Here is a 13765-nt window from a genome sequence, read left to right as displayed (position 1 = left end):
CTATGTAAACCGGTGATTCTAAGCCTGAGGAACTATGTAAACAAGCAATTCTAAGCCTGGGGAACTATGTAAACAAGCAATTCTAAGCCTAGGGAACTATGTAAATAGGTGATTCTAAGCCCGGGAACTATATAAACAGGTGATTCTAAAGGCTTGTGTAAAAGTTACTAGTCTCATTCAAAACCACTAGGATAACCAACATTTGAAGGAGTTAAAGAGTATAAAGCAAGAATGAAGGAAGATTCATTAAAAATTGTCAATTTAGTGCTGGTATACAGGCACTGCACTGAGTAGTATGGGGCACCATGAACACAATCCCTGAGTTCCAGAGTCGTGGTCCAGGAGAGCACACTGCTAAAAGGTCATACTTATTTGTAGCATACATGCCTTTTAGTGTTCAGCCCAGGTTCAGTTCCTTGTAAAATCAAGAAAAGTATTGTAATTAACACTTCAATAACTACAGGTTGTGAATGAAATTATCTCTTGCATGAACTGGCATGAATTGGCTGATCGCAGCTTGATTGGCTTTGCCCTTTGGGGGCTACTACTTTGGGCTCCCGTCTGTCCGCCTGTCCTTCCGCCCATCCTTCTGTCCATATCCACCTGTATCTCCAATATGCAATATGCATGTGCCAATTTCAACCAAACCTGGGACAAATATCAGATGTTGTAGAGGGTATATGCACATTACTTGGTTTTACAACCCTCGCGACAGTAGCAAAATGGCAGCCATATTTGTCGTAAATAATCACACTATGCAGACAGTACCATCTGGCATTTGTACCAGGTTTGGTCGAAATCAGTCCATGCATATAAGATATATATATATATACACTTTGACAATAATATGGCTATTTGACCTTGAAGATGGAGGTCAAGGTCAAAAGTCAATGTGCTATTAAAAAGCTCATGATTGATAACACAGGTGAAGAAACTTGAATGAGGTCTCTATCTGTTAAACTTCAAGAGTCATTGGGCAAAGTGTGATTATTTATGACAAATATGGCCGCCATTTTGCTACTGTAGCGAGGGTTGTGCCCACGATAATGGCAAAATGGTGGTCATATTTGTCATAAATAATCTCATTTTGGCCGATAACTGTTAACACTAGATAGAGACCCTATTCAAGTGCCTTCGTCATGGTTATAAATGATGAGCCTTCTAATGACACACTGACATTTGACCTTCATCTTCATCTTCAGGGTCAAATAGCTATGTCTTCCTATTTTGAAATCATGAAGATAATATAAATATTAATGCTAATATGCCTGAAATTGTCAAGGAGCTGTCGTTCTTCTTTGACCTACATTACCCCAGCAACCAATCATTATCTTTCTTCTTTGACCTACATTACCCCAGCAACCAATCATTATCTTTCTTCTTTGACCTACATTACCCGAGCAACCAATCATTATCGTTCTTCTTTGACCTACAGTACCCTAGCAACCAATCATTATCTTTCTTCTTTGACCTACATTACCCCAGCAACCAATCATTATCTTTCTTCTTTGACCTACATTACCCCAGCAACCAATCATTATCTTTCTTCTTTGACCTACAGTACCCCAGCAACCAATCGTTATCTTTCTTCTTTGACCTACAGTACCCTAGCAACCAATCATTATCTTTCTTCTTTGACCTACATTACCCCAGCAACCAATCATTATCTTTCTTCTTTGACCTACAGTACCCCAGCAACCAATCGTTATCTTTCTTCTTTGACCTACATTACCCCAGCAACCAATCATTATCTTTCTCAGTTCTTTGACCTACAGTACCCTAGCAACCAATCGTTATCTTTCTTCTTTGACCTACATTACCACAGCAACCAATCATTATCTTTCTTCTTTGACCTACATTACCCCAGCAACCAATCATTATCTTTCTTCTTTGACCTACATTACCCCAGCAACCAATCATTATCTGTCTTCTTTGACCTACATTACCCCAGCAACCAATCATTATCTTTCTTCTTTGACCTACATTACCCCAGCAACCAATCGTTATCTTTCTTCTTTGACCTACATTACCCCAGCAACCAATCATTATCGTTCTTCTTTGACCTACATTACCCCAGCAACCAATCATTATCTTTCTTCTTTGACATAGATTACCCCAGCAACCAATCATTATCTTTCTTCTTTCACCTACAGTACCCCAGCAACCAATCATTATCTTTCTTCTTTGACCTACATTACCCCAGCAACCAATCATTATCTTTCTCAGTTCTTTGACCTACAGTACCCTAGCAACCAATCATTATCTTTCTTCTTTGACCTACATTACCCCAGCAACCAATCATTATCGTTCTTCTTTGACCTACATTACCCCAGCAACCAATCATTATCGTTCTTCTTTGACCTACATTACCCCAGCAACCAATCATTATCTTTCTTCTTTGACATATATTACCCCAGCAACCAATCATTATCGTTCTTCTTTGACCTACATTACCCCAGCAACCAATCATTATCTTTCTTCTTTGACATATATTACCCCAGCAACCAATCATTATCGTTCTTCTTTGACCTACAGTACCCCAGCAACCATTCATTATCTTTCTTCTTTGACCTACATTACCCCAGCAACCAATCATTATCTTTCTTCTTTGACCTACAGTACCCCAGCAACCAATCATTATCTTTCTCAGTTCTTTGACCTACATTACCCCAGCAACCAATCATTATCTTTCTCAGTTCTTTGACCTACAGTACCCTAGCAACCAATCATTATCTTTCTTCTTTGACCTACATTACCCCAGCAACCAATCATTATCTTTCTTCTTTGACATATATTACCCCAGCAACCAATCATTATCGTTCTTCTTTGACCTACATTACCCCAGCAACCAATCATTATCTTTCTTCTTTGACCTACATTACCCCAGCAACCAATCATTATCTTTCTTCTTTGACCTACAGTACCCCAGCAACCAATCATTATCTTTCTCAGTTCTTTGACCTACATTACCCCAGCAACCAATCATTATCTTTCTCAGTTCTTTGACCTACAGTACCCTAGCAACCAATCATTATCTTTCTTCTTTGACCTACATTACCCCAGCAACCAATCATTATCTTTCTTCTTTGACCTACATTACCCCAGCAACCAATCATTATCGTTCTTCTTTGACCTACATTACCCCAGCAACCAATCATTATCTTTCTTCTTTGACCTACATTACCCCAGCAACCAATCATTATCGTTCTTCTTTGACCTACAGTACCCCAGCAACCAATCATTATCGTTCTTCTTTGACCTACATTACCCCAGCAACCAATCATTATCTTTCTTCTTTGACCTACATTACCCCAGCAACCAATCATTATCGTTCTTCTTTGACCTACATTACCCCAGCAACCAATCATTATCTTTCTTCTTTGACCTACATTACCCCAGCAACCAATCATTATCGTTCTTCTTTGACCTACATTACCCCAGCAACCAATCATTATCGTTCTTCTTTGACCTACATTACCCCAGCAACCAATCATTATCGTTCTTCTTTGACATATATTACCCCAGCAACCAATCATTATCTTTCTTCTTTGACCTACATTACCCCAGCAACCAATCATTATCGTTCTTCTTTGACATATATTACCCCAGCAACCAATCATTATCGTTCTTCTTTGACATATATTACCCCAGCAACCAATCATTATCTTTCTTCTTTGACCTACATTACCCCAGCAACCAATCATTATCTTTCTTCTTTGACCTACATTACCCCAGCAACCAATCATTATCTTTCTTCTTTGACCTACAGTACCCCAGCAACCAATCATTATCTTTCTTCTTTGACCTACAGTACCCCAGCAACCAATCATTATCTTTCTTCTTTGACCTACAGTACCCCAGCAACCAATCATTATCTTTCTTCTTTGACCTACAGTACCCCAGCAACCAATCATTATCTTTCTTCTTTGACCTACAGTACCCCAGCAACCAATCATTATCTTTCTTCTTTGACCTACAGTACCCCAGCAACCAATCATTATCTTTCTTCTTTGACCTACAGTACCCCAGCAACCAATCATTATCTTTCTTCTTTGACCTACAGTACCCCAGCAACCAATCATTATCTTTCTTCTTTGACCTACAGTACCCCAGCAACCAATCATTATCTTTCTTCTTTGACCTACAGTACCCCAGCAACCAATCATTATCTTTCTTCTTTGACCTACAGTACCCCAGCAACCAATCATTATCTTTCTTCTTTGACCTACAGTACCCCAGCAACCAATCATTATCTTTCTTCTTTGACCTACAGTACCCCAGCAACCAATCATTATCTTTCTTCTTTGACCTACAGTACCCCAGCAACCAATCATTATCTTTCTTCTTTGACCTACAGTACCCCAGCAACCAATGTGGTTCTAATGAGGCAATCTAATACACTAGATGATGACAGACAAGATGGTAAGTCTAGTGCTTATAATGGCTAATAGATATTTATAAACATTCCACCAAATCAACGGTAGTATTATATTATCATTGGATTTTATTCCCCAATATTTTTCTTCTCTCAGCCAAGGAAAATACAAGTGACATAAGGGGCCTTATCACTATGAGTCACTCCCTAGGTCACAAATATTTTCCAGCTGAATGAAGACAAATATTGGGGAATAATATAGTTATACCTAACATTAAGAAAAATAATGTGGTTATTGAGATGTTGAACAACCAGGGTATGTAATCCATATTTCTATTCAAAAACAGTATAATGGCTTGTGTGTGGTATAATGAGATGGGTATCATTTTTGAACAGATACACTATGGGAGCTTTAGGTGAGATGGTATATGGTGTACAGTCCATGAATTATATGGATACACCATGGAAGCCATAGGTGAGATGGTGTACAGTCCATGAGTTATATGGATACACCATGGAAGCCATATGTGAGATGGTGTACAGTCTATGAATTATATGGATACACCATGGAAGCCATAGGTGAGATGGTGTACAGTCCATGAATTATATGGATACACCATGGAAGCCATAGGTGAGATGGTATACAGTCCATGAATTATATGGATACACCATGGAAGCCATAGGTGAGATGGTGTACAGTCTATGAATTATATGGATACACCATGGAAGCCATAGGTGAGATGGTGTACAGTCCATGAATTATATGGATACACCATGGAAGCCATAGGTGAGATGGTGTACAGTCCATGAATTATATGGATACACCATAGAAGCCATAGGTGAGATGGTGTACAGTCTATGAATTATATGGATACACCATAGAAGCCATAGGTGAGATGGTGTACAGTCTATGAATTATATGGATACACTATGGAAGCCATAGGTGAGATGGTGTACAGACCATGAATTATATGGATACACCATGGAAGCCATAGGTGAGATGGTGTACAGTCCATGAATTATATGGATACACCATGGAAGCCATAGGTGAGATGGTGTAAAGTCTATGAATTATATGGATACACCATGGAAGCCATAGGTGAGATGGTATATGGTGTACAGTCTATGAATTATATGGATACACCATGGAAGCCATATGTGAGATGGTGTACAGTCCATGAATTATATGGATACACCATGGAAGCCATAGGTGAGATGGTGTACAGTCCATGAATTATATGGATACACTATGGAAGCCATAGGTGAGATGGTGTACAGTCCATGAATTATATGGATTCACTATGGAAGCCATAGGTGAGATGGTGTACAGTCCATGAATTATATGGATACACCATGGAAGCCATAGGTGAGATGGTGTACAGTCCATGAATTATATGGATACACCATGGAAGCCATAGGTGAGATGGTGTACAGTCCATGAATTATATGGATACACCATGGAAGCCATAGGTGAGATGGTGTACAGTCTATGAATTATATGGATACACCATAGAAGCCATAGGTGAGATGGTGTACAGTCTATGAATTATATGGATACACTATGGAAGCCATAGGTGAGATGGTGTACAGTCTATGAATTATATGGATACACCATAGAAGCCATAGGTGAGATGGTGTACAGTCTATGAATTATATGGATACACCATGGAAGCCATAGGTGAGATGGTGTACAGTCTATGAATTATATGGATACACCATAGAAGCCATAGGTGAGATGGTGTACAGTCTATGGATACACTATGGAAGCCATAGGTGAGATGGTGTACAGACCATGAATTATATGGATACACCATGGAAGCCATAGGTGAGATGGTGTACAGTCCATGAATTATATGGATACACCATGGAAGCCATAGGTGAGATGGTGTACAGTCTATGAATTATATGGATACACCATGGAAGCCATATGTGAGATGGTATACAGTCCATGAATTATATGGATACACCATGGAAGCCATAGGTGAGATGGTGTACAGTCCATGAATTATATGGATACACCATGGAAGCCACAGGTGAGATGGTATATGGTGTACAGTCTATGAATTATATGGATACACCATGGAAGCCATATGTAAGATGGTGTACAGTCCATGAATTATATGGATACACCATGGAAGCCATAGGTGAGATGGTGTACAGTCCATGAATTATATGGATACACCATGGAAGCCATAGGTGAGATGGTGTACAGTCCATGAATTATATGGATACACCATGGGAACTTTAGGTGAGATGGTGTGCATGAATTATACAATAGCCAAGATTGTGTAGCCTTGTAAGATATCAAATTGAATCTGAAACTTCAGTAAAATTTGTCTGAATATAGCCATGTTTGTATTCTGGGAATTTTGTATATTTGGAACTGAAGTTCAGAAGTTGGAAAAAATGTGTACACATGTCAACTTGAGTTGTGACTAAAGTCCATCATCTGTTGAGTGACATTTTAGATGGTATTCACCAATTTTTGTCTTCGTTTAGTCAAGGAAAATATGAATTACCTATTAAAGCTGTGTTTTGTCACTATGTATGAGTCAGTACATGAATAGTGACAACCCTTAGGTCATGAGTATTTCCCGGCTGATTGAAGAACAGCATTGGAGAATAATATCATTTTACCAGTGCCAGTAATATCAAAGAACATTTGGGGAAAGCAATGGAAGTTTTAAACAGTTTGACTCATATTTCAAACACAGCAGAACCAGTAGATTTATATTATTATCTTTATCTAATCAGGAGCTGATGATGTACAGCGTACCGTTGGTGGCAGGACCCATACTACTGATATCAAACATGTATATGAAGATGTTGATTCAACACCCTCAAGAGGTGAAATGAAGAGAGGTGATTCAGCAGAACACATCTATGCTAAGGTTAACAATGAGGCCAAGATAAATTCCAAAATCAAACAGGAACAAGAGAGACTAAAGAAAATTGGAAAGAAAGCAGAAGAAGACAGACACAGAGCCATTGAGAAAGCAAAAAAGAACATTGAAAAAGAAAGAAAAAGTGACAAGAAACATGGGAAAGTACAGGAAATGCAGCAAAGAAGCAGAGAAAATGCTGCCATGTACTAATACAGCTGACACATGAAGTTGTCAGCCATGCTAATAGTTGATAATCAGCTCTGCTAATAGTTGATAATCAGCTCTGATAATAGTTGATAATCAGCTCTGCTAATAGTTTATAATCAGCTCTGCTAATAGTTGATAATCAGCTCTGCTAATATTTGATAGTCAGCCATTCTAATTTTTGATAGTCAGCTGTGCTAATATTTGAGTCAGCCATGCTAATAGTTGATAGTCAGCTATGCCAATAGTAAACATGCCTCTATTAGCCTTAAGACATCTTCTCCACTTAAGGAAGGGGGTACATGTATCTAGCCAATCACCTTGAAGGAAGGGAGTATCTAGCCAATCACCTTGAAGGAAGAGAGTGTCTAGCCAATCACCTAGATGAAATCTAATTATGTTGTCACATTGCTACTAATCTGAGCGTGTGGGACAACAAGTGTTTGATGGATTTTATCCTACAATTTGTGTCAATTCACAAGTTAAATGACATTTTATATAGCTAGTGTCTTTAGTAATCAGTTGATGTGGGGTATATACATACATACACACAGCAGATGATAATGACATCAAAGCCATTTAATGGATTTGTTCTCCAATGACTGAGAAAACTTATCACAGTGGCACACTATAGTAAATTTGATAAATGGCATGTGACTTAGTACTGTTAATCACTCATGTCGGTTTGGTATTATTTTTATATTTCAAAATAAGTGGAAGGAAGACTTTAGTATATTTTGATGTGAAATAATGTAAATCAAATATGAAAATGACAGACTGATACTATTCATATTGATGTCTTCTTATCTGTCAATGGATGAAGCCTCAATAAGCATAGCCTATACAATGGCACCTGTGAATGTTAGACAATATGTCATACTTGTGTCTAACAGGTGAGTGTTAAACAATGTAGTCAGTATATCTGACCAGTCAGCATATCCTGTTACCATAGCAACAACCCACAATTTGTAACTCATTGCATCAGTATTCATCAGAAGGTCTTTTAAAAACCTTTTACTTTATATTTGATATTTGTTTTAATGTATCCATAGTTTGTACAAAGTGTCACAAATATTGATTTTAACAACTGCAGCATTCCAAACATATCAACTTTAATAACAAGTGATGTATACCCTATATCACTAATACAATGAATATTACTATGTAGTATACATCACTTGTTATTAAAGTTGATATGTTTGGAATGCTGCAGTTGTTAAAATCAATATTTGTGACACTTTGTACAAACTATGGATACATTGTATCAAGCAGAAGCCTCTAAAATAAAGTTGGGTTCTGGGATGAAATTAGCCTGAACAATTGAATTTGTCAAGACTGACACTTTATAATCAAAAGGTCTCACCTTATAAAATAATAATGTGTATTGGTTAAATTTTAGTACTAATGGAAATAGTATTTTGCTACTAAAATTTGTACTAAAGTCTTGTTTTATCTTAGTAAACATAAAGTCTTGTTTTATCTAAGTATGTAAACATAAAGTCTTGTTTTATCTTAGTAAACATAAAGTCTTGTTTTATCTAAGTATGTAAACATGAAGTCTTGTTTTATCTAAGTATGTAAACATAAAGTCTTGTTTTATCTTTAAACATAAAGTCTTGTTTTATCTAAGTATGTAAACATAAAGTCTTGTTTTATCTAAGTATGTAAACATAAAGTCTTGTTTTATCTAAGTATGTAAACATAAAGTCTTGTTTTATCTAAGTATGTAAACATAAAATCTTGTTTTATCTAAGTATGTAAACATATCAACAAGATTTCTATTTTATTAATTTTCAAATAAATATACTGCTGTGGTTTTGATGTATTAAATGGGAAGGTGTAGTTTTGTACTTTTATTTAATTATTCACTTCAGTTCAAAGAGTATAAAAATTATGCAGTATGGTTTTGAAATTGATCTGGTATGATGTTTATATTTTTATGTTATTATACATTATTTTAATATATTGTTAAGTATAATATTCTATGAGGTATACAGATAATCCATGTGGATTACCTGGTGGTATGTGTCTTTGAACTGTACTACCATATACATTATGGTGGTATGTGTCTTTGAACTGTACTACTATATACATCATAATTGTCTCATTAAATAACCTTTCTACACAGGAGTCAAATTATAGTGGTTTTTACATAACATTAATATGTCCAATGCATGTCTGTAGCCCCAACGGTCACTGCCCATAGAGGGTTATTAGCCCCAACGGTCACTGCCCATAGAGGGTTATTAGCCCCAACGGTCACTGCCCGTAGAGGGTTATTAGCCCCAATGGTCACTGCCCGTAGAGGGTTATTAGCCCCAACGGTCACTGCCCGTAGAGGGTTATTAACCCCAACGGTCACTGCCCATAGAGGGCTATTATCCCCAATGGTCACTGCTCGTAGAGGGTTATTAGCCCCAACGGTCATTGCTCGTAGAGGGTTATTAACCCCAATGGTCACTGCCCATAGAGGGTTATTATCCCCAACGGTCACTGCCCGTAGAGGGTTATTAGCCCCAACGGTCACTGCCCGTAGAGGGTTATTAGCCCCAACGGTCACTGCCCATAGAGGGTATTACATTGGTATTACATCAACAGAGTAGAGATTGTCTATAGATACTGAATATACATCAACAGAGTAGAGATTGTCTATAGATATTGAATATACATCAACAGAGTAGAGATTGTCTATAGATATTGAATATACATCAACAGAGTAGAGATTGTCTATAGATACTGAATATACATCAACAGAGTAGAGATTGTCTATAGATACTGAATATACATCAACAGAGTACCTGACCTAATTTAACCTGACTCTGAGCTGACATAACTTTGTTGTTGTTTTTTATGTCTGGATAAGATTAGAGCCGACTCGGAGTCAACATAACTATTAAAATGTGAACCCAATATATGTGGTACTATGCACAAATGTGACATTTTGTTATTAAATCTTATACGAATATTTATGAAGTATGTAAACTATATTTTCTTAATTTATGATGTGGAGTACTATTTTGTGAACCTAGACATATTTACTGGCATCTATACATATCAGTGTCTGTGCATGGACATAGTTCTGTTTTTTATTGAATGTATTTATTGTATTTTGAACCGTCCCATAGTTTGATAGATATGGTTTAAAAGTGACTGTCCGGTGTTAAAATCAATATATAGCAACTTCTAGAAATATTTTTATGAAAAGAGTACATTACACAGGACTGGTCTAGAAATGTTAATATAGAACCTGATAACAAATGTAAGGTAATAACTCTCATAATGTATGCAAAGTGTGTATGTTATCACATTATGTATGCAAAGTATGTATGTTATCATATTATGTATGCAAAGTACGTATGTTATCATATTATGTATGCAAAGTGTGTATGTTATCACATAATGTACGCAAAGTATTATGTTATCACATGTATGCAAAGTATGTTTGTTATCACATTATGTACGCAAAGTATTATGTTATCACATGTATGCAAAGTATGTTATCATATTATGTATTCAAAGTGTGTTTGTCATCACATTATGTATGCAAAGTATGTATGTTATCACATTATGTACGCAAAGTATTGTTATCACATGTATGCAAAGTATGTTTGTTATCACATTATGTATGCAAAGTATGTATGTTATCAAATTGTGTATGCAAAGTGTGTATGTAATCACATTATGTATGCAAAGTATGTATGTAATCACATTATTGACGCAAAGTATGTGTTATCACATTATGTATGCAAAGTGTATGCAAAGTATGTATGTTATCACATTATGTATGCAAAGCATGTATGTTATCACATTATGTATGCAAAGTATGTATGTTATCAAATTGTGTATGCAAAGTATGTATGTAATCACATTATGTACACAAAGTATGTATGTTATCACATTATGTACGCAAAGTATTATATTATCACATGTATGCAAAGTATGTTTGTTATCACATTATGTATGCAAAGTATGTATGTTATCAAATTGTGTATGCAAAGTATGTGTTATCACATGTATGCAAAGTATGTATGTTATCACATGTATGCAAAGTATGTATGTTGTCACATTATGTATGCAAAGTATGTATGTTATCACATTATGTATGCAAAGTATGTATGTTTAAAGTATGTTTGTTATCATATTATGTATGCAAAGCATGTATGTTAAAAGTATTTTTGTTATATTATGTATGCAAAGTATGTATGTTATCACATGTATGCAAAGTATTATGTTGTCACATTATGTATGCAAAGTATTATGTTGTCACATTATGTATGCAAAGTATGTATGTTTAAAGTATGTTTGTTATCATATTATGTATGCAAAGTATGTATGTTATCACATTATGTATGCAAAGTATGTATGTTTAAAGTATGTTTGTTATCATATGTATGCAAAGTGTTTGTTATCACATTATGTATGCAAAGTACGTATGTTATCATATGTATGCAAAGTGTGTATGTTATCACATTATGTATGCAAAGTATGTATGTTTAAAGTATGTTTTTTTATATTATGTATGCAAAGTGTTTGTTATCACATGTATGCAAAGTACGTGTTATCATATTATGTATGCAATGTACGTATGTTATCATATTATGTATGTAAAGTGTTTGTTATCACATTATGTATGCAAAATACGCATGTTATCATATTATGTATGCAAAGTATGTATGTTATGACATTATGTATGCAAAGTACGTATGTTATATTATGTATGCAAAGTGTGTATGTTATCATATTATGTATGCAAAGTATGTATGTTATGACATTATGTATGCAAAGTACGTATGTTATATTATGTATGCAAAGTGTGTATGTTATCACATTATGTATGCAAAGTATGTTTGTTATCACATTATGTATGCAAAGTATGTTTGTTATCACATGTATGCAAAGTACGTATGTTATCAAATTGTGTATGCAAAGTATGTATTATCACATTATGTATGCAAAGTATGTTTGTTATCACATTATGTATGCAAAGTGTGTATGTTATCACATGTATGCAAAGTATGTTTGTTATCACATTATGTATGCAAAGTATGTATGTTATCAAATTGTGTATGCAAAGTATGTGTTATCACATTATGTATGCAAAGTATGTATGTTATCACATTATGTATGCAAAGCATGTATGTTATCACATTATGTATGCAAAGTATTATGTTATCACATGTATGCAAAGCATGTATGTTATCACATTATGTATGCAAAGTATGTATGTTATCACATTATGTATGCAAAGCATGTATGTTATCACATTATGTATGCAAAGCATGTATGTTATCACATTATGTATGCAAAGTATGTATGTTATCACATTATGTATGCAAAGTGTGTATGTTATCACATTATGTATGCAAAGTACATATGTTATCACATCAGTCTAGTCATAATTATGTTTCATCAGTGTACTAAAACTGTACTAGCTGTAACTGGAGTGTTATTTATCAGTCAGACAACAACATTTTTGCACCATATCAGGTGTACTGGTGTAGAATGTTATGAGGAAGTCACTTTTATTTAACGAAACAGTTTTCAGTAATCGTTATAGTTGCAGCAAGTATAGCTTTAATTAATCAGAGGTTGCTACACTATTATTGTGTTCTGGTGATTAATTTTCTTTATTTTACCAACCACTTGTGTAATGTATTTTCTACAGCTCAACTTGGTATTGGTAACTTGGTTTTGATATTTAAGAAATTTGGAATAAACTAAGTCTTGTTTTATTCTAAATTGTCTATTGTAACTCATTTTTAGCACAACTGAACCTAAGAAGGTCAGTAGTACCATAGGCATGGCAAAGTGTCTGTCCAAAAAGTTGTCCAAATCAAAATTATCTTACCACTGGTGTGTGATTTGGGTAAAATAAAAATGTTCAGTAGTGCTATTGACATGGTGTGTGTGTGTGTGTGTGTGTGTGTGTGTGTGTGTATACAACTTAAACTCAAAACCACCAGACCGTTGAATACCATAAGCCAGGTCCAACGAAACGAAACAAAAAGAAATAAGGTCGCTGTGAATGAATGTGAATGAAAAGGTGGTAGGGCATATGTACCTACTGTGGTCTTCTCTGTTCTCCTCACATTTGTCTTTGGTAATTTGGAACTTAGATTAGTGTAACATATTTTGCTGAATACCATAAGCCATATCTCAGACCACTACATGTATAGTGGTCTGAGGCCATATGAACACCTCTTCAAGTTCTTGGCTCGCTGTTCTCCACTGGCTCCTTGATTTTCGACTTGGGTTTGGCATGCATTGTCATGTTTTTTTTTCCCTGAAAATCTCAATTTCA

The 13765-nt window shown here is 35.5% G+C and overlaps 1 protein-coding gene across 3 annotated transcripts in view; it reads left to right on the top strand.

Moving 5' to 3' along the window:
- The window catches only part of LOC144444615 (contactin-4-like), an 81137-nt gene extending 72575 nt beyond the window's left edge, over window positions 1-8562 (top strand). For all 3 annotated transcript variants that reach the window (XM_078134102.1, XM_078134103.1, XM_078134101.1), the window contains 2 exons: window positions 4358-4422; window positions 7130-8562. In XM_078134102.1, coding sequence (XP_077990228.1) covers window positions 4358-4422; window positions 7130-7470 — 406 coding nt within the window. In that variant the 3' untranslated portion in view covers window positions 7471-8562. The remainder of the gene's footprint in view (window positions 1-4357; window positions 4423-7129) is intronic.
- The last annotated feature ends 5203 nt before the right edge of the window (window positions 8563-13765 follow it).

The sequence above is a fragment of the Glandiceps talaboti genome, chromosome 13, assembly GCF_964340395.1.
Source record: "Glandiceps talaboti chromosome 13, keGlaTala1.1, whole genome shotgun sequence".
Lineage (NCBI taxonomy): Eukaryota > Metazoa > Hemichordata > Enteropneusta > Spengelidae > Glandiceps > Glandiceps talaboti.
Note: the sequence above shows the minus strand (reverse complement) of the source record. Positions and strands in the feature narration are given on the sequence as shown.